Consider the following 19,170-nt stretch of genomic DNA (forward strand, 5'->3'; position numbering starts at 1 on the left):
GTGCAACTACCCTGAAAGCGTAGTGCCTTGGAGTCGCTTATCCCATGTGTTAAGTATCTCTGTGACGGGGCGAGCCACCTCACCTCGGTTCAAGCCCTTCTTCGCAAAGCTGATGTTGATCACTTGTGGCAGAAGTAACTCCCTTTCCCTTCCTTGTGCCACGGATTTTCCACCTTTGGGGTTGGTGAGGGGAGCCATCTTCCTCTTGCTCGGGCAGCTTCTACGAAAGGACGCTCGCACAGATACAGCCGACTTGAAAGTGAAGGATGGTGGCATTTTAGAAATGAAGGTCACCGAAAGAGCAGATCCGGGATTGATGGTGTCCTCTGGCTTGAGACTTCCCTTTGCTTTCTTCCTTTGGGAGACCTCTCCCTGCTTTTCTCTCCCACATCCCTACCGTTTCCCTCTAAACGAGTTAGTACCAGTGAAATCGTGTTCTCTAGAGCCAGCCTGAAGTTCGAATGTTCAGAACCAAACTGTAGTTGCTCATAGTGTTGATGTTCTGTTGAAAGTACCTGTTGGACATGAACCCTAAGAAGAACCTCTTGATATGCACGATTTGATCTTTCTGTGGGTGGTGGTGTTCTTTGCATGCATTTAAGTTTTTCGGTGTTGTTATTTGCCTGTTTTTACTCCTTTGAGTTTCTCGTCTGTGTATCAGGGACCCCAGGAGTTAGGTCTTGGGATAGCTGTTTTGTATGGCTTTTCCAAATTCATCCGCCACATTCGTTTTGTTTCCTCCCTCTAGTATCTCCAGATGAAATGGCCACTGCTTGATGTCCAGGCGGGGACCCTCCAGAGCAGACAAGCCCTCAAGGATGCCCGCTCTCCGTCACCGGCACACATTGTCGTAAGTGACCTTACAAAGGCGGTTCCTTCCTTTCTTGGGGGGGGCGGGGCGCGTAGATGAAGAAAATATTCTTTTGTTGATAACAAGTCTCGTTTATCACTTTTTCTTTCTTTAAAATATATATATATTTGGAATATTCTTGGATATGGTTTATATCTAGAAGGCATTTGTTTTCTGCTATTGGACCTTAGTGATTGTTACCTACTTGGAAAACTTCCATGTCTTCCCACCACCCCTTTCTCCTGGTGTTGGGTTAGTCTAGCCTTGTGGTCTCTAGCTAATGGGACCCTACCACCATGGTTTGGAGGAGACTGGAAATGGTGCCATAGCAGCTTACAAAAATACAATCTCCAAATCCTTTCCTGAAAAACTCATTTAGCGGAGGTGAGTTGCAGAGGAGGGAATTAGAAAATGCAAAAGGGAAGCTTTGGATTTGACCCTTTCCAGTCCCCCCCACCCCCGTCCCCCAATTTATCTTAATTGTTGGAAAGTAGTAACATTCTACGTTAATATCAGTAGAATTTTATCTGGGCTGATTGATTGTAAACGGAGAGTAGAAATGAATTTGGACGGGCTTAAGTTCAAATTAATCCATACCTCCATGGCTTTGAAAGCCTGTGGGTTTAACATAGGAAACATTTGTTTCTAGTAGTGAGAGACTATAACATAAAACGTGTGTCTACATATATTTTTAATGTACTTTCAGATTTTGTAGGCTCTGAAAGTGGAATTTATAAATTAACCTCTTGAGAAGATGGCTCAGCCTTCTTAGAATATTCTCTTCCATATATTTATATCATGAGCTGGACTTCATAGTTTTGAAATAATTAATGGAAGACACATTTTTTATAATGAATCTATGACAGGTAGAATTATGCAAAGCATGAAATAATTCATGTATTTTTTATTTGAGTACCACAAAATGCTACCCATTAATATATTTTGCCTCTCTGTTACTTGTAATTTCTAAAAATGGCAAAATGATTTTCTTAAGTAGAAAAACCTCAAGATGCATTGTGTCAAACTTCAGGCTAACTGTCTCCTTACTTTGTAGCTTGCTATAATAGAGTATATATTATTTAATGAATTATGCCTCTGTTATGTGAATATTAAATACATATGTATGTGTGTGTATGTATTACAAAGTGATTTATTTCCGTTAAGCCACGTCTTGAGTCATCGTTTGTGAAAATGTTCTACAAATTCTTATGTTATAAATGAGGCACATAGAAAAGGTTGACATTTTTCCAGAAGCTTTTCCCTTCCTCCCACCCTGCAGTAAAGTGGATGCTCATAATTACATACGCTCCTACAATGTCAAGGTTTCAGGGCTGGAAGTGACCTTAGATCATCTCGGCCCAACCTGCTCTCAGAAAAGGAAACAGGCCCAGAGATGCCCTAAGTGAATTGCCCAACGTCACACGCTGAGTTAGTGGCCAGAGCGAGGACTGGACCCGGTCCTCCGCTCCTTTTCCGGGGCCTGGTGGCCTGTTCTTTACTAAGGGAGAGTAACTTTCTGTGGGTGGTTCTCTTTTGCGGACGGTCAGGCGGGGTCATTATCAGGGACAGCCTCGTAGGTGTGAGGGCGTTGCTGGTGTGGGGCTCCGACTGATGCAGGTTTCTCCGAGGAGAGTGAATGCTGTATAAACATCATTTTAACAATGTACAAAGATTTGCGATAGTTGCAGTGTCCTAGAGGGTAAAATGAGGAAGCCCGTCCTTTTCACGCTTCCTGCCCCCCCCCTTCCCATTGTGCGTCTAGCCTTTGAAATGTATTTCTCTGCTTTTTTTTTTTTTTTAAAGCTATAGAGAAAGGACATTATCTTTAGAATCACTTGGAGGCTTTTTTTTTTTTTTTTTTTCTCTCCGAGTGGAGAGAAGGTGCCATTCTTAGAAGTGGTTCAGGGTGGACACAGCCCCTCGCGGGTGTGGATGGAGGTCATGGGCCCACACTGGTGAGCATCGCCCGAGTGTGGATGGGGGCTGATCCGTTTAGAGAGAGCTGCCCCTACTGCCTCCCCAGCCGTCCCACGTGGACGGTGTCACAAGGTAGACTAAGTGCTAATTTTCATCTTTCAAAATGGACAGGCTGAGGAGAGGCAAAGACGTTTTGTCCAGAGCCAGTGTGGGTTTTGGCGAGGGGAACGCGGCGGGACTTGGGTCCCTCTATCCCCTGCTGTCTTAGGAGGTGTGTTTTCCGCGGCCACCGCTTTGGGCCCCCACCACGCTTCGCATGGAGCCCCTTGCCCCAAGGAGCCGCGGCTGGCGACCGCAACTTCTGTGCTTTCTGCTCTGCTCCTGGGGACCCTGGGGAGTGGCGGGGGGGGGGGGGGTGGTGGCGCAGGGGTTCTGGGCTGTGAAAGCAGGGTGGGCTCTGGCAGCGGGACAGAGGAGAGAAAGGACTTAAGCTGGGATAAAAGGAAACCAAATTTGTGAAATACTTAATGCTGTGGCAACTGAATGGTGTCTGTGGTTATATGAATTAGCCCTGTAATTCTGCATTTCTGTAATCTTCACCTGAGACAAAGGGGTAATGGGGAGGGGGGGTGCTGGAGTGGGGGGGGGGTTGGTGGAGGGAGCCAGGCAGGTAGAGGAGGGCTATGGTTGTTGGCCTCTTCATCCGCCCAGTGGTCTCATGCAGCTTTTGGGATAGAGGAATCCTGCACCTTGGGACCAGAAATGAATGATCTGTCTTTTCACTGGACAGCAGTGGGTCGACCGGAAAACCAGTTTGGCCGGCACGGTGTATCTGTATTTATAAAGGGAGCCTTCTGGATTCCGGCTGATGTATCATTTGGGTCTCTGGTTTGCGTTCAGTTCAGCTCTGCCGGTGAATGGCGAACTCTCCTCCAGACCCGGGGCTCTTCCTCACATTTTTGTTATTCGTTCTTTTTAAATCAAACCTTGTCACATCCCACTGTTTCATCAGACGTGTTTCAAAATAATTGTCTAAGGATTGCTGCCTAGTTTCTCCGAAATTCGGGTTTATTGTAATTTCTGGGCCAGGTTATTTCATAATTATTTCTAATGTTTTCCTTTGAAACCAGAGAAGTGCTCAGTGTTTGTTAGTGATCATTAGAGACTCACTATCATCAGTTGCTGAGAAAATAACCGCCGAGCACCCATCTGGGGTGGAATTTTCACAGAGGAGTTTAAAGCTTTTTGTCAAAATGTTTTAAACCGGATTTTTTTTTTTTCCATGCGGCATGTGGGTTACCGGATTATAAAAAATAAATGTATAGAATAAATATTCCTAATTAGTGGAATTGGGTTGGTCAAATAATATTTAAATTAAGAAGCAAGCCCCACAAATTTTAGTGCCTATAACTGATAACTGCATCTTATGTACTATAATCCAGCGGTTCCTCATCTGTGCTCAGAAGAGAGAGGAAATTATTCCCCAAGGATGCTCTATTGAGTTGGGTTTTGGTGGGGGGGGCGCGGTGGGGGCGGGAGGTTAGCCAAAAAATAGCAATTGACACAAGAGGTCCACGTCTCCCTTCCCCTTCTTCCCTCCCCACACAACTGAGAAATTCAGGTTCCAGGACCCTCCCCTCTTCCCGGCCTCCCCAGGCCCATGCATTACCTGATTCACGTAACTAGTTCATATTTCATCCTCTCTGGTGTTTTTAAATTCATATTTTTAATTCTTTGCTTCGGCCAAGCATCCGGGTTGTGCTAAGCGTGGCGGTGTTTGAGTCTTGGCCGACCCGCCTCCAGCGCCCCGTAAGCTGTGGGAGAGCAGCCGCTCCCCAGATGCCAGCCCCGGTGTCTTTGCTATACAAAGACTTTTCATTTAACTTCCTTTGTACCCGGCAAAAAAAGGTTCTGTACCCCAAATGGTGGTATTTTGGTATAGTATGTATCTTACGAGATGGCACAAGGCTTCAGAAGTTCCCACCATGCTATGGTATCTTGGGGGTTTCCTTCTGAAGTCCATGTGGAGTTTCACCGTGGGGCGAATTTCTAGTCATTCTTGGTCTTGTGCGTTTTGTTGTGTAATGGGCTAAGAAAGCAGTCTGTGTCCCGAGGAGCAGAGCCTGCCAGACTGTGGTGCTGTACTTTTTTGTTGTTGTTATTGCTTAAATGCTGAAAGAGTTCAGAAAACTTAGGAAATACAGCGTGATGAGAGAGCTTCAGGCAGGGTCTCTGCTTGCCTGTGTCGAGCATTTTCCAGTAAGCTCAGAGGGCATGGTGAAACTCTCGCTTTTTTGTGTCTGAGGAGTTTGGGGGTGTGGGGACACCTCCTCATGGCTAATAAGAAAAACCACGTTGAGAACATCCTGTTGGGTATTAAATACATGTGGGTGTTCTGATGGGTTATTTGGCTTGGGCTCTGCCCTCACCTGCTCTCCTGGGCGATTGTTGGCAGTTAGCGTATGCTGGGAGGTTCTGTGCTAGATGCTGAGGCCCAGCAAAACCGTCTCAGCCCCTACCTTGCCAGGTGCCAGCCTGGGGCGGCGTATAGGTGCTGTGACAGGTGTGACGGGGAGATGGGATTTCTTCCACTGACTGAGAAGTCGGTGAGGGTTACAGGCTGGGCCGGCCCCCTGAGAAAATGACATCTAAAATGAGATGCGAAGGGGGCGCCTGGGTGGCTCAGTCGGTTAAGCGCCTGACTTCGGCTCCCGTCACCATCTCACGGTTTGTGAGTTCGAGCCCCGCGTCGGGCTCTGTGCCGACAGCTCAGAGCCTGGAGCCTGCTTTGGATTCTGTGTCTCCCTCTCTCTCTGCTCCTCCCCTGCTCGTGCTCTGTCTCTCTCAAAAATAAACAATAACAAAAATAAATAAAATGAAAGGTGAAGGATCAATTAGAGTTAGCCAGGTAAGGGTGTGAGAGAAGGAGAGGGTGGGAGATGGGACAGCATTCCAGGCAGAAGGAAAACCACGTATGAAGTTCCTAAAGGGACAATTCTTTAGCTGTGAGAGAAATTTAAAGCCAGCTACAGTGGCTGCAGGTCCTGAGGGACGAGGGAGAATGGCTTGGGGGAGGATGTGGTGCGAATCTGGTGTTTGATTCTAACCACCGTGGGAGATCCGTGGGGGCTTTGGCTTGTGTTAGATTGCCGGCCGTGGGGATAATGGTTGAAGTAGACGGATTGGGAGGGAACATCAGCAGAATTTGCCGACAGATTACACGTCGGTATTGAGGGAGAAGGAAGGGTCAAATGTAGGTGGGTGGGATTGCCAAGTTTGGGGTAGAAGCGTTGTATTTTTATTTTATGTTTCATTTTTATTTTTTTTAATCCCAGTTTTATCGAGATGTAAGTGACCTAATGCATTTATAAGTTTAAGGTGTACAGTGTGTTGATTTGAAATACTTCTGTACTGTGACATGATTACTGTCCTAGGGTTCGCTGATACCCCTAAGCATGTCCTATAATTACCATTTCTTTTTTGCTGTGAGAACATGTAAGGTCTGTTATCTAGGCAACTCAAGTATATAATTATAATTGCCATGCTGTACATTAGATACCCAGAACTGACTCATTTTGTAACTGGAAGTTTGTACCCTTTGACCAACATCTCCCCAGTTAACCACCGTCTCACTCCGTTGCTGAGTTTCAGCTGTTTTTAGATTCCACATACAGATGATATCGTGAAGTGTTTGTTCTCTCTGTCTGACTTATGTCATTCAGCATTAATAACGTTCACGGTCCATCCGTGTTGCCTCATGGCAGGATTTCCTTCGTACTTATGGCCGAATAATATTCCATTGTGTATATATACACCACTTTTTAAAATCCATTTATCTGTTGATGGACGCTTATGTCGTTTCAGTGCCTTGGCTATTGTCAATAATGCTGCAGTGAACCTGGGAGTGCAAAGACCTCTTCGAGGTCCTGTTTTTCACTTCCTTTGGATAGAAACCCAGAAGAAGCTCTGCCGGGTCGCACGGTAGTTCTATCTTTAGTTTTTTTTGCGGAATCTCCATACTGTTTTCCACAGTAGCTGTACCAAGTGGCGTTCCCACCAACAGCACACGGGGTGTCCCTTTCTCCACATCCTCGCTAACACTTGTTGTCTCTTGTCTTTTGATAATAGCCATTCTGACAGGTGTGAGGTGGTATCTCCTTACGCATTTCCCTGATGATTAGGGATGTTGAACACATTTTCATGTACCTGTTGGTGTAGTTCATTTACCTCCTTTGGGAAAATGTCTTCAGTTCGAGTTGTCTTTTTAGAGAAATTCAGTTATTAGGTTTCATGACCCCCAAAGCACTATGGCAGTATGAAATGCGGACAATCCAAACTTTTAATTAGTCCCTTCAGAATAATGTCGACAGTCTGTTAAATTTCAGCTTATTTGGAATATATTTAGGGTAGGGTAGAGAATTTTCCCTTTCCTTCTTCCAAATTTGGATTAGTAGCTTGTATTGGTCTTTCTCTTGGTCTTTTTTATTTGTAATGTTTTTAAGTTTATTTATTTATTTTAAGAGGGACAGAGACAGTGTGAATGGGGGAGGGGTGGAGAGAGAGGGAAGGAGAATCCCAAGCAGGTTCTGCGTTGCCAGCTCAGGGCCTGATGCAGGGGTTGAACTCATAAAACCATGAGATCATGACCTGAGCGATAACCCAAGAGAGTCATACACTTAACCGACTGAGCCCCTCAGGTCCCCCCCCCCCCCGGTAAATGGTCTTGCATTCACCATCGATTCATTCACGGATCCCCCAGATATTTAGTGGTTGCTGACTGTGTGGGGGAAAAAGTGTTCTAGACGCTGGGAGAAAGTGGAGTCGATGATGAAGGATGATAAGAATAATAGCAAATAAGCCAGTAACACTTTCTGCGTGCCAGGCATTGTTCTAGGTGCTCTCCTAATGCTCTGTTGCCCATTTCACGGAGGAGGAAGTAGGCCCAGGGCGGTTAAGTGTTTGCCCGGGTGTGGGAGTCAGGATGTGAGACAGGGCAGCCAGATCATTGCCATCGTCTTAACCCCTGACCACAACGACGCCGGGGAAAGATGAATAACAGGCACAGTGGGGCCTGCCCAGTGCTGCTGGTGGGGAACTCCATGAGCTGGATGGGGTGGGCCTGTCTCAAGGAGAATCCACCCGTACCCCTGGACAGTGGGACACGAGGTTGGCGAGGGTTTTGCTTCTGGGTGTCCTTGAGGTACTGCAAAGGTGAGTACTGACAAATTGTGGGCAGGGGGGCCACGCCGCCGTGGCCCAGGTGAACTTTGGGTGATTTGAGGGTGTGAGCCTATGCTGGCTTCCTGAGAGCTTTTTCCCCACCCACCGTCTCCACTCCCTTCGCTATTCACTACGTTTACACTTTCCCCTTGTTTTGTCTTTTTCCCCATTTATGTATGACTCAGCCAGACTTTCTAGAATACTTGGCATGTGTTTCCTAGCGGGAGCTGAGTCAGAGCTTTCCCATTTCACGGACGGAACTGTGGTGAGGGTGCGTATTTTGTCTGAGGATATAAAGCGAGCCTGTGAGCACTGCAGAAATACGATTATTCTTGGAAGGAGGGCTGTGCGTGTTTAATATGAAGAAGCAGGCTGCTGGGTTATCTTTTTTTCTTTTTTCCCCCTGGGAAAAAGTGGTGGATAGATCAGTCATGCTCTGAAGAGAACGTGGAGTCATTTGGCCAAAGGAGCCTAGAGTTAAAAGTCCGAGCTTCCTTCTCTCCTTCCAGAAAATACTCTCTGATGAGGAATTCTGAAGTTCTTGAGGTTTGAGTTGCTGGTGTGGCAGCTGACCGCCGCGGTGATGGAAAGTATTCTACCGAGGAGGATTGTGTTGTGCAAGCTTGGTTGTATCCCTTTCAGATTAGAATCACAGAAGGTTTCACAACCTTATGTCACATGTCCTGTCACCCACTGCTGTCCCTTTAATCACTGTCCAGAAGTGGCCTGTTCGCCGTTTAATATTTATATTTGTTTTCAACATTCTCAAACTTAATAGCACTCAATATTTGCAGCCTTGTCTTTATTGAAAAGGAAGATTGCTGTAATGAAAAGCACCTCCCCATGTTATTAAAATTCGTAAGGATTTTAAATGATCACGTAGTAGCCCATAATATGCTTATGCACACATTTGCTTAATGGCACATTGTTGGGCCTTTAGAGTATCTTATGCCTTTGTTTCTACTATTCTAAATAATCCTGTGATGAACATCTATGCACGTAAATCTTTGTGCTTTCGTCCCCCACCCCCTTTCCTTTATTATTTCTTAGGATAGAGTCTTAGAAAGAGAGGTAAAAGAGAATAAAATTAAAAAAAATTTTTCTTGATATATAGGCACAAATATTTTTCTGAAAGGTTTCAATTTTTACAATCATCAGCATGTATGAGACATTTACCAAGATCAGAATGATTTTCTTTTTAATGTTTGTTTATTTTTGAGAGAGATAGCAGGGGAGGGGCAGAGAGAGAGAGAGAGGGAGAGAAAGGATCTGAAGCAGGCTCTATGCTGATAACAGAGAGCCTGATGCGGGGCTTGAACTCCCTAACCGTGAGCTCATGTCCTGAGCTGAAGTCGGACGCTTAACCAACTGAACCATCCAGTCACCCCAACCGTGATCAGAAGGATTTTTTTTTTAATTTATTTTTATTTTTTGTTTTTGACAGAGAGAGCACAAGCAGGGAAGGAGCAGAGAGAGAGGGAGACAGAGTCCGAAGCAGGCTCCAGGCTCTGAGCTGTCAGCACAGAGACTGATGTGGGGCTTGAATCCACGAACTGTGAGATTATGACCTGAGCTGAAGTGGGATGCTTAACAGACTGAACCACCCAGGTGCCCCCCTCTGGAGAATTTAACAAAAGCAAAAGTTTGGGCTTTCCCGGAAAAATATTGCTAAAAATGTTACTCGTACTCTGCTTTGCTCCAGAAAAGAGACCCACCCAGCCCATCCACCTTGGGTTTCCCAAGATCTTTACGCCTTCAAAACAGGCAAACAAAATGATAGCTTCTTAAGTAGTTGGAGGTTTTAAAGTCAGCTGATACTATCATGGTTTTATAGGATTACATATACTCACTTTTGATAACTTACAGTGTAACCCTTTAGATATACTGTACTAGTTCCCTGAATATATACAGCACATTTAGGGCTATTTTAGAGGTCTTGGAGTATACTTTCATAACCTCAAATAAGTCTACAGTTTTTTGTTTTTAGTTTTAGTTTTGATATCTTTTTTTAATGGCATATTATTGGGCACATAGTTACTAAGTATTTGATGCTATGTGTGGACTCAGGAATATGATTTGGAGCACCTGACTGGCTCAGTCAGTAGAGCATCTGACTCTTGATCTTGGGATTGTGGGTTTGAGCCCCATGTTGGGTGGAGAGATTACTTAAAATCTTTAAGGTTTTTAAAAAAATCTTTTTAAATTTATTTTGAGCGAGACAGAGACAATGTGAATAGGGGAGGGGTGGAGAGGGAGGGAAAGAGAGCATCCCAAGCAAGCTTTACACTGTCAGAGCAGAGGCCCACGCGGGGCTTGAACTCACAAAATTGTGAGAACATGACCTGAACCAAAACCGAGAGTTGGACGCCTAACTGACTGAGCCACCCAGGCGCCCCGAAAATAAAATCTTTAAAAACAAACGCAAAAAGGGAATACGATTCTGGATTATGTTTCTGGGAAAACATATCTACTTGTCAAAGATGTTATTTATTGCCGTGTTTAAGATCACTGTGTGTGTGCGGGGAAGGCTGCAGCCTCCAATCAGCCTTGACCATTTCTCAACACTGCGTCTTGTGCTTGGGGGAAAAGTCTTTGGCAGCTCTGGGCTAGCATTTCCTGACATTTGTCTCGCTGAGTGTTAATAAGGTTACTGGAAAAAAGGATCCCCTCCTAAAATAGGCTTAGGGAAGCACTGGTTATGCAAAGTCAACCCGCTTCTTTAGGGCAGGATCTGGAGTCATTTGGAGGCTTAGACACTCAGGGGGCAGTGCTTAAAGCTTGCCCGACTCCACGATGCCTCTCAGCATCTTCAGGGAAGAGACTAGAGCAGACCCTGGAAAATTGTTCTAGTTTCGGCACCTGCTCTGTTTACCAAGTGTGGGAGCCTGTTTTAAATCAACACGGATCTACTTAGAGCTCAACAGCCTATGTTTATCTTTCCAGTAAATAAAACAAAAGTATTCACTTGGCATCCATCCCGTCCTGCTGGTCACTTCTTGCCTTGCTGATTAACTCTACGTATGGGGCTTGTTTCACCAACCAGATTGTAAGTTTCTTGAAGCCAGGGAGCCCACAGTTTCTTTTTTTTTGCCTGTGGCCCCCCCCCCCCCGTTTATGGCGGTGTTTCATTAAGGAAGCAGAAAACCAGTTTCTGGTGAGGGACAGGATTGATTTAGTCTTGGACAAGTGTGACTTCGTTGTCACCTTAGAGTGTTCAGTATCATCCTGGTTGGTAGAGAGCTTGGCCACGTGGGTACTTTCTACCTGATGCAGTAGCATGTTTTGGAGACGCATCATTTTGGGTCATGACATTGTGCACGGTTTGCTAGTAACCTGATAACCCACCCTTACACATTCCAGCTTGCAACGGAGTGTGTTGAATCGCCACAGCGGCGTTTATGTGGAACATGGTTGACACAAAAGCTCCAGAAGGTCAGGCTTGTAGGGTTTCTGTCTCTTTCGAGTCTTGGTTTAAACTGACTGTTCCTTCGAAATCTTGGCGTAGGGTGCCTGAACTTTTTAAGAGAGTGCCCAGTTGGGAAATCCAGAGCTTGATTACTTATTACAGGAAATGGGTATTTTCAGCAACGATGCTGTGGGGTGTATGGAGCGATTTTGTGATTGGCTTGTTAGTGGCTTGCAGGTCAGATTTCCGTCTCTTTTAATAAATTGATATGGAGGGAGAAAACACTTGGACTGCAGAATTGGCCCATGGAGTGTACTGGGGACTAAGTAAGGAGGGATGCTAGAAGGGTCTGGCTTGGGAAGTTTATTGTTAGCCTCATTTTCCATATAAGGATGTGAAAGGCCAGTGGGTTAGCGGAGTTGCCCACGATTCCATGGGCAGGAGTGGCCATATTCAGACAATGAATCCAGGTCCTTGCGTGGGCCCCATGCAGTCCCCTGAGTGGCAGATTCAACCTCCATTTAGATGTCAAATAGACACCAGAAGATTAGCATGTAACTCTTTATTTCCACCCCCACCCCACCATCAAGCCTGTCGCTCTCAAGTTCAACATCGCAGTAAAGATTAACAGCATCCGCCAATTGCATAGGCCCCACACCATGGAATTCATCATTGACTCCTTTTTTGCTTTCACGCCCCACATTCAGTCCGTTGGTCTGTCCTGTGGGTTCATAATCCATCTGCATATTGTATCAGCTCTGTCCTCAAAATACTGTGAAATCTGACTTTTTTTTTTACCACCTCCACCATCACCACGATTACCACCCTCTCTCCCTTGGATGTTGCTGGAGTGTCTGCCCTGGCCTCCTCACTTCCCGTCTTTGTAACTTTCCCTCTTCTCTCCTTGGTACCTGGGCTTCATTCCCATATTTGAGACAGCCTTTTAAATCCTGGAACAGGTCATATCCCATACCTCTACTGAGAACCTGGAGGATACATTTTGCCTTTTGAAAGAGGCCCAGCACAGCTGTGAGCGGGCACTGGGCACCTGTCGGTTGAAAGGTGGGACTTTGAGATTCAAGGGCTCAGCATGGAGAGGGTCTAAAGCAGGCACCAGGCATGCTCAGAGTATTGTGTTGGTTGGAGGCGAGAAGGCCAGGGGGCAATAGGAGGACACATAATCTGAGGGAGCCTCCTTCGTCAGTCCTATGCTGGTGCAGCAGGATGTGGCGGAAATCTGGGTCTCCCCTCCTTCCACCCCACGTAGGACCCAAATGTTTCCCGACGGTACTGCGTGTGAGCCCTGCCCTTCTCCACAAGCGTGCAGTCTGTCCAGCTGTATCTTGTTTGCATTTAGAAGCCTGTGAAGCACTCTTGAGTGGCATGATGCAATCTCTTGGAGCCAGAGCCTGCAGAGCGGGTGGGTCCAGGCTGTGCTTAAATGCATCACGGAGGCTGTTTCGGAGGCTTGAATGAGATGGGGTCACCATGTGTCCGTGTACAGCGGGGCAAAAGCATCTTGTTCTTCCCGTTTCAAGGGTGTGAGTTGCCCGTTGCCTCTTTGTCTCACAAGTACATCGTCTGTGTGGCTCAGGTGCTGGGTGAAGAAAGTAGCAAATGTTTACAAGGGCTAGAGAAGGAAGGAAGGCGTGCTGCATCACAGGCCATGGGACTAGACCATTTCATGGCCCCTGGAGACCACGTAGGGTGGTCACGCAGGCCTGTCTTTGGACCGCACCTCCTCCAATTAGGCCTGACTCAGAACACACGGAACGTTCTAAGAGATTGTTTTCCCAGCCCTTTCAGGCTTAGAGGAGAAGCCAACCTTGCCTGGGTGGAGGTAGAACATATAACATCAGAAAACAAGTATCACAATAACAGCATGGGGACCGTAGCTGGGCAGAAGGGCTCCCGAGGGAGCCTTAGGGATGATTCAGCTGAAACTCAGGGAGAAATATTCGTTTGGAAAGAGGTGGCAACCCCCTTCAGCCAAGGCCTATAAATGAAGGAATGTCTGAAACCCAGAATTACAATGACCAAGGCAAGGCATTGTCAAAGGTCAAGCTGGTAAGTTTGGTAGGATCCATTTCCATTTTCAGAATACAGTCAAACATCTTTCCTTCATTCTTCCTCAAGCCCCTTCCCATCCCACTTTCACAAAGCACTTGACTGGTATAGTCTTTTTATTATCCTTTCTTCTTAAATTATCCACCTGTTTACAGGTATCAGGAATAATACCTATGTGCCGACCTTCCAGTATAAGAAACCAAATGTTAAAAGACGGAGTAGGGTTCTGAACATGGCATCTGTCTCTGCACCGTTGTTTACTGCTAACAGCATCCTACCCCAGCCCCTCAACAACTATAGGGAACTAACTACCTTTCCGTACTCTCTTGATCCGGGAAGACAGACATGTGATGGGGCAAGGTGGAGGCATGTTATTTAAACAAAGATACTTAGGAGTCTTCACTAGGCGGAGAGGGTGTAGACCTGTGGCTCTTTGCAACTGCTTTCCAACCCACCCGCACCCACTCTCACACCCACCCGCACCGCTGAATGGAGGGTGCTCATTTGCAGAAGATGAAAAAGTGTGTGGAGAGAGTGTCAATGGTACCATTGAATTCTGTGTAGCCAGCTCCAAACTTGGATTATCCAGTTAGGAAGCCAATTAGTCTGAGATGTTTTCTGTCACTTACAACCCAAGGAATGCTAACTAATACAGTTTTCAGAGCCTCGGGCTTGTAAGAAAAAACATTATTTCTTCTTCTGCATTTTTAATTGTTTTGAATTAGAAATGCAGGAGCACGAACTGATTCTTCTGCTACTATGTAAATAGGGACCTATATGAACAGGACCCACTTGCCTTCTTTAGGAATGGGTGGATTTGTACGGATCGGAGCGTTGCTTTCAGAGGGAGACATAGTCCCCACGATTTTCTCCTATAGACAATTTCTAGGGAGAGAGGCTTGTGTGGAAAAAAAAACCCCAAAACAAAAAACAGTCTTCCATGGTTTGCTCCTGTGGTCATGGGGGAATTTTGAAAACGAACTTTTTAGGTATTTTCCTAAAATTCCTGTTTTCATATTTTTAGTGTCTCAGGGTTTCCTGACTCCTACTTAACATACTCTGCCTGAAGCTCTTTTATTTCTTCCGTTCCTGAGAACAATTAAGGAATAAGCAGTTAATTAATAGTATTAACCACTGCTCTTTTCGTTGAAAAATGTGATAATAACCCACATAAATAAGGAGGTCCTGCTGTAACCTCCGTAGTCTCAACACTTAACTTCTATTATTTTGGAAGCACTATTTCCTTATCATGGATAATTGGTGGCAAGCTGAGCGTACAGGCGTTTATTTCTGTGATTTATAGATTATTACAACTTTACTATTTGATGAGGGGGTCTCCCGACACTTCCCTTAAAATACATAGAAGCCACGAAAAAATCCTGTGACTCCAAAAGACTAAATAAAAACTGTTGTTCTAAGGACTTGGAGCAGAGTGCCGTCTGGATGTAGGCTGTAGGCTGGGTGCTGTCTGCTTGGAACTTTGTGTTGAGAGAGATTCTGAGGCCTATGTCAGGGCTTCAGGAAAAAGAATGCATTAGGAGATTAATATCTGTCAAGGGTGAAGAAGGATAGAGCAAGGGATGATAGATAGAAGTGTCACAGCTGTCATTTCTGCTTCAGGCAGTCAACTTTTGGGGGGAAAGTGTCAGAAATCGAGTCCCCTGTTGGACCTCTCTGAGCCCAGGGAAACGTCCATTAAGATGCCATGGTGAGCAAAATTCTTGCAAGTCCCCATTTAAAAGTTAGTTCTAAATGAAGCGACGGGAAAGAGGAACATTTTTCATCGGAACCGGGAATGGGAATGTGTCGAAGACCGTGAAGCTAGGCTTAGGAGCTCGTGTGGCTTCCCCGTGTTGATTGATTCCCCCAAGTCTCTCCCGTGGCGGGTGCTCTACTTGGCTGCCTGTGGTCTTGTAGGACGTGACAGGGACCAAGTGTGATGCGCAGACTCAGCCCACGTTTTGCGCATCACACTTGTGAATGGACAACGTCCCATTTTTGACAGTCAGTCAAAGAAGGACCTTTGAAGAATGAAGGCCACGTGTATCCCTTCCACCAACCTTAGAATTCAAAGTGGCATGAGAAGAAGTCAGGATGTGCTAAGAGGGTGGTAACTTCAGTGCTATCCAAACATTTAATTTGGAAGGGTAGGCTTTTTTATTTTTTTTTAAATGAACCAACTCTTTATCTAATTTTCTTTCTTTCTTTCTTTCTTTCTTTCTTTCTTTCTTTCTTTCTTTCTTTCTTTCTTTCTCTTTCTTTTCTTTCTTTCTCTCTCTCTCTCTTTCTCTCTCTTTCTTTTTCTTTCTTTCCTTTCCTTTCCTTTCCTTTCCTTTCCTTTCCTTTCCTTTCTTTTCTTTTTTTTCTCTTCTTTCTCTTCTTTCCATACTTGTGATGACTCTCGTCCTGAGTTTTTATCCACACTTTGAGTCCGGGGCTGATGCGTGTGTGGGATATCAGCACAGCTCTTATGCCAACGATCTCATGGTTAAGTTAAATTTCAGAACATGAAAAGTCTACCCGTTGAGAGGCCGTAAGGACATATGGTGAGCTAGTGCGTTTTTGGACCTCTGTGTGGAATAAGTGAGTGGGCAGAGAGGGCGTTTGTCAAGGAGAGGGAGGGCGGGCCGTTGGCGCGTGGAAATGGCTGGGGTTCCAGAGGTGGCCAGCGGGGTTGGCTTTGGCCAAGTATTCCGGTGTCTGGATGCCTATGTGAATTTCCTCCAAAGGTTTTGAGCTGGCAACATGGAACCTGCTGGATATGAAGCCAAGGGTGGGGATTGTCGGGATCCTGTTAGGCACAGGGGTGTGATACCAGAGGCCAGAACAGAAGCCAAGGGAAGGAGGTTGGGGAACTTTTTGTCACGCGCTGTCCTGGAGCCTCAATTCCAACAGGATTGCAGGTAGACCAGAGCCTTGTTCTCTCTCATGCTAGCTCTTCTGTTCCTGATTTTTCTTTTAATCTCAGACTTAGCCCTGGACTCAACATGTTGAAAAGGGAATTTAGTGGCTTTCTGGGCGCAAAGCCCTCATTTTGACAGTTAAGAAATGGATGCTCTGAGACGTGGAGAGATGTACTCAAGATCATGATAACACTGGAGGTTTCCTGAGCACTTACTGCTTTACCCTTGTACTAATTTACTATTTTAATTAATCTGTGTGCCTGCCACATTTAATCCCCACAACACCCTTATGGGTTAGATGTTGTCGCTATCCCATTTTACAGATTAAGAAGCTAGAGTGTAGCGAGGAGGTGGGGGGAGGCACGGAACACCCAAGGTGATCCAGATGGTGAAGTGGCAAGCTGGAATGTGCGTGCGGGGAGCCTGACCCCAGCCCTGGGCTTCTCACCTCTTGGTGTTATTTTGCTTCCGTGGGGAGTGAGCTCGCAGCCAGGGAGGGGCAGCAGGCTGGAGGCTGCACCAGGAAACTCGAGGCCTGTCGTGCCTTGGTGATGCTGTTAGTTCCTGTTGAGGAAATGAGGCTTCATGGATTCCTAGGAGGAAAAGGTATGAACTCTTGGCAGAAGAAAGGACCCAGCAAAAAGAGATTTGTATCAAGATGAGCCTTGCATTGGTCTCAAATTATACGTCCCTTCACACACCATGAGGGCGTGTGCCTGCCGACTGGAGGGCAAATTACAAATCTTGCTGGTAAGTTACATTGATGGAAGGCTTTTGTGGGCATTTTTCTCAGCTCACTCCCTCTGTTTGGTGCCAGGCATATTCACTCTGTAATTTATTTTTTGTATAAATTTGAGTTTTTACGTATTCGAGTTTTCCAATGTGGTTGGCAGTTCTAAAACAAAAAATAGTGAAAGGTACAAAGAAAAATATAATGGACACACTCATTACCTGCCCCCTAAAATAACAATTACTGATCTAATCCCTTGTGAACAAACAGAACAAAAAGAACAAAAGAACAAAACTAAACCTATGTTTCCCTCCCTGGGGAAGGGATCCATGATCTTCCCTTCTGAAATGTAACTACTGTTATAATTTGGTGTCTCCCCAGTCCAGGCTTGCACACTTTTCTGTATATATATGTGAATGTGTATATGTGTGTGTATATGTGTATGTATATGTATATGTATGTGCTCATGTATGTGTACGTGTATATGTAGATGTACCTACAGTATCACAGTGTCATTTTGTATTACAGTTAGTATTAGTAATTTTTAAATTTTAGGTAAGTGGTTTCCTATTTCATAATATTCTACAGCGTGTCTCTCTTATTCAACATTGCACTTGAATTTTACCCATGTTGCACTTTAAGTCCCTGTCACCCATTTTAACTGCTATGTACTCTTTCATTACATGGGTATACTAACTTCCCCGTTCCTGTACTGATAGGTATATATTGGGTTGCTTACAGTTTTTTAAGATGACAGAATCTTTAAAAAGTTATTGCTGCAGTAATGGTCCTTGGGTAGATGTATGTAGACACATGTAAAGCATTTCTCTGGGGTTCATACTGTATAGAGGAATTGGTAGAACATAGGTTGCTGGTTTTCAGCCGTAATTCACAAGGTATCCTCAAGCATCAGGCTTTCCAGAATGATTGGCTCAGTTAGGAGGTGCATCACCATTGTATGAACACTTCCTCCCCCCATACTTTTTTTTTTTATTTAAAAAAAAATTTTTTTTTTAACGTTTATTTATTTTTGAGACAGAGAGAGACAGAGCATGAACGGGGGAGGGGCAGAGAGAGAGGGAGACACAGAATCGGAAGCAGGCTCCAGGCTCTGAGCCATCAGCCCAGAGCCCAACGCGGGGCTCGAACTCACGGACCGTGAGATCGTGACCTGAGCTGAAGTCGGAGGCTTAACCGACTGAGCCACCCAGGCGCCTCCCCCCCCCCCCCCCATATTTTTAACAACACTTTATCTTGTCAGACTCTAAATTTTTGCCAATCTGGTCAGTGTGTGGCAACATCATGTTACCATGTTTCAATTTGCATTTCTTTGACTCCTGAGGTTGGCATTTTTGTTGTCATTTGTTCATTACCTCCACTCTGGCTCCCCTGGTTTAATCCTCTGCACATTTTAAAGAATCAGGGGGTGCCTGGGTGGCTCAGTCAGTTAAGCGTCCAACTTCTGTTCAGGTCATGATCTCACAGTTTGTGAGTTGGAGCCTGTCAGGCTCTGTGCTGAGCCTGCCAGGCTTGGAGCCTGGAGCCTGCTTCAGATTCTCTCTCTCTCAAAAATAAACTTAAAAAAAAAACCCAAAAAAAAACCCAAAAAACAAAGACTCAGTTTTTCCTTATTGATTTATAGGAGCTCTTTATATAAGTTAGAGAACTGGTTATGTGTTGGAAACACTTTCTCCCCATCTGTGATGTTTTAAAACTCTGCTTAGATGGGTTTTTAAATATAAATAATGAAGTTTAAAAATTTTTAATGCACACAAATTTATTAATCTCACTCTCTGTGCTTTCATTTTGTACTTACTTTAGGCAGTGTGGGGAAACCATGATTTTGATTCGATGTCTGCTATCTTATAGCCGCGTCTAAGGAAATTACTTTTCTATGGTAAAAATCTAAGTCAGAAGATTGGGTTGTTTTTTTTTTTCTTCTTTAACTAGAATTTAAATATGATTAAAACAACTCACGTGGAACAAGATGTAGAAACTCTGGACGAGACTTTTATCTGGGAAATATGGAAGTGGAGGGGCAATAAATAACTACTGGTCACATATTGACGAGGTACAG

The 19,170-nt window shown here is 45.1% G+C and overlaps 1 protein-coding gene across 30 annotated transcripts in view; it reads left to right on the forward strand.

Moving 5' to 3' along the window:
• The window catches only part of TCF7L2 (transcription factor 7 like 2), a 202,396-nt gene that overhangs the window by 78,089 nt on the left and 105,137 nt on the right, over positions 1–19,170 (forward strand). For 29 of the 30 annotated variants that reach the window (XM_086680881.1, XM_086680880.1, XM_086680884.1 and 26 more), the window contains one exon: positions 749–850. The exons of the other annotated variant lie outside the window; for it this stretch is intronic. In XM_086680881.1, coding sequence (XP_086537007.1) covers positions 749–850 — 102 coding nt within the window. The remainder of the gene's footprint in view (positions 1–748; positions 851–19,170) is intronic. 30 annotated transcript variants of the gene reach the window in all.

Source organism: Puma concolor, chromosome D2, assembly GCF_028749965.1.
Source record: "Puma concolor isolate L17-30 chromosome D2, mPumCon1.1.hap2, whole genome shotgun sequence".
NCBI classification, from domain to species: Eukaryota; Metazoa; Chordata; class Mammalia; order Carnivora; family Felidae; genus Puma; species Puma concolor.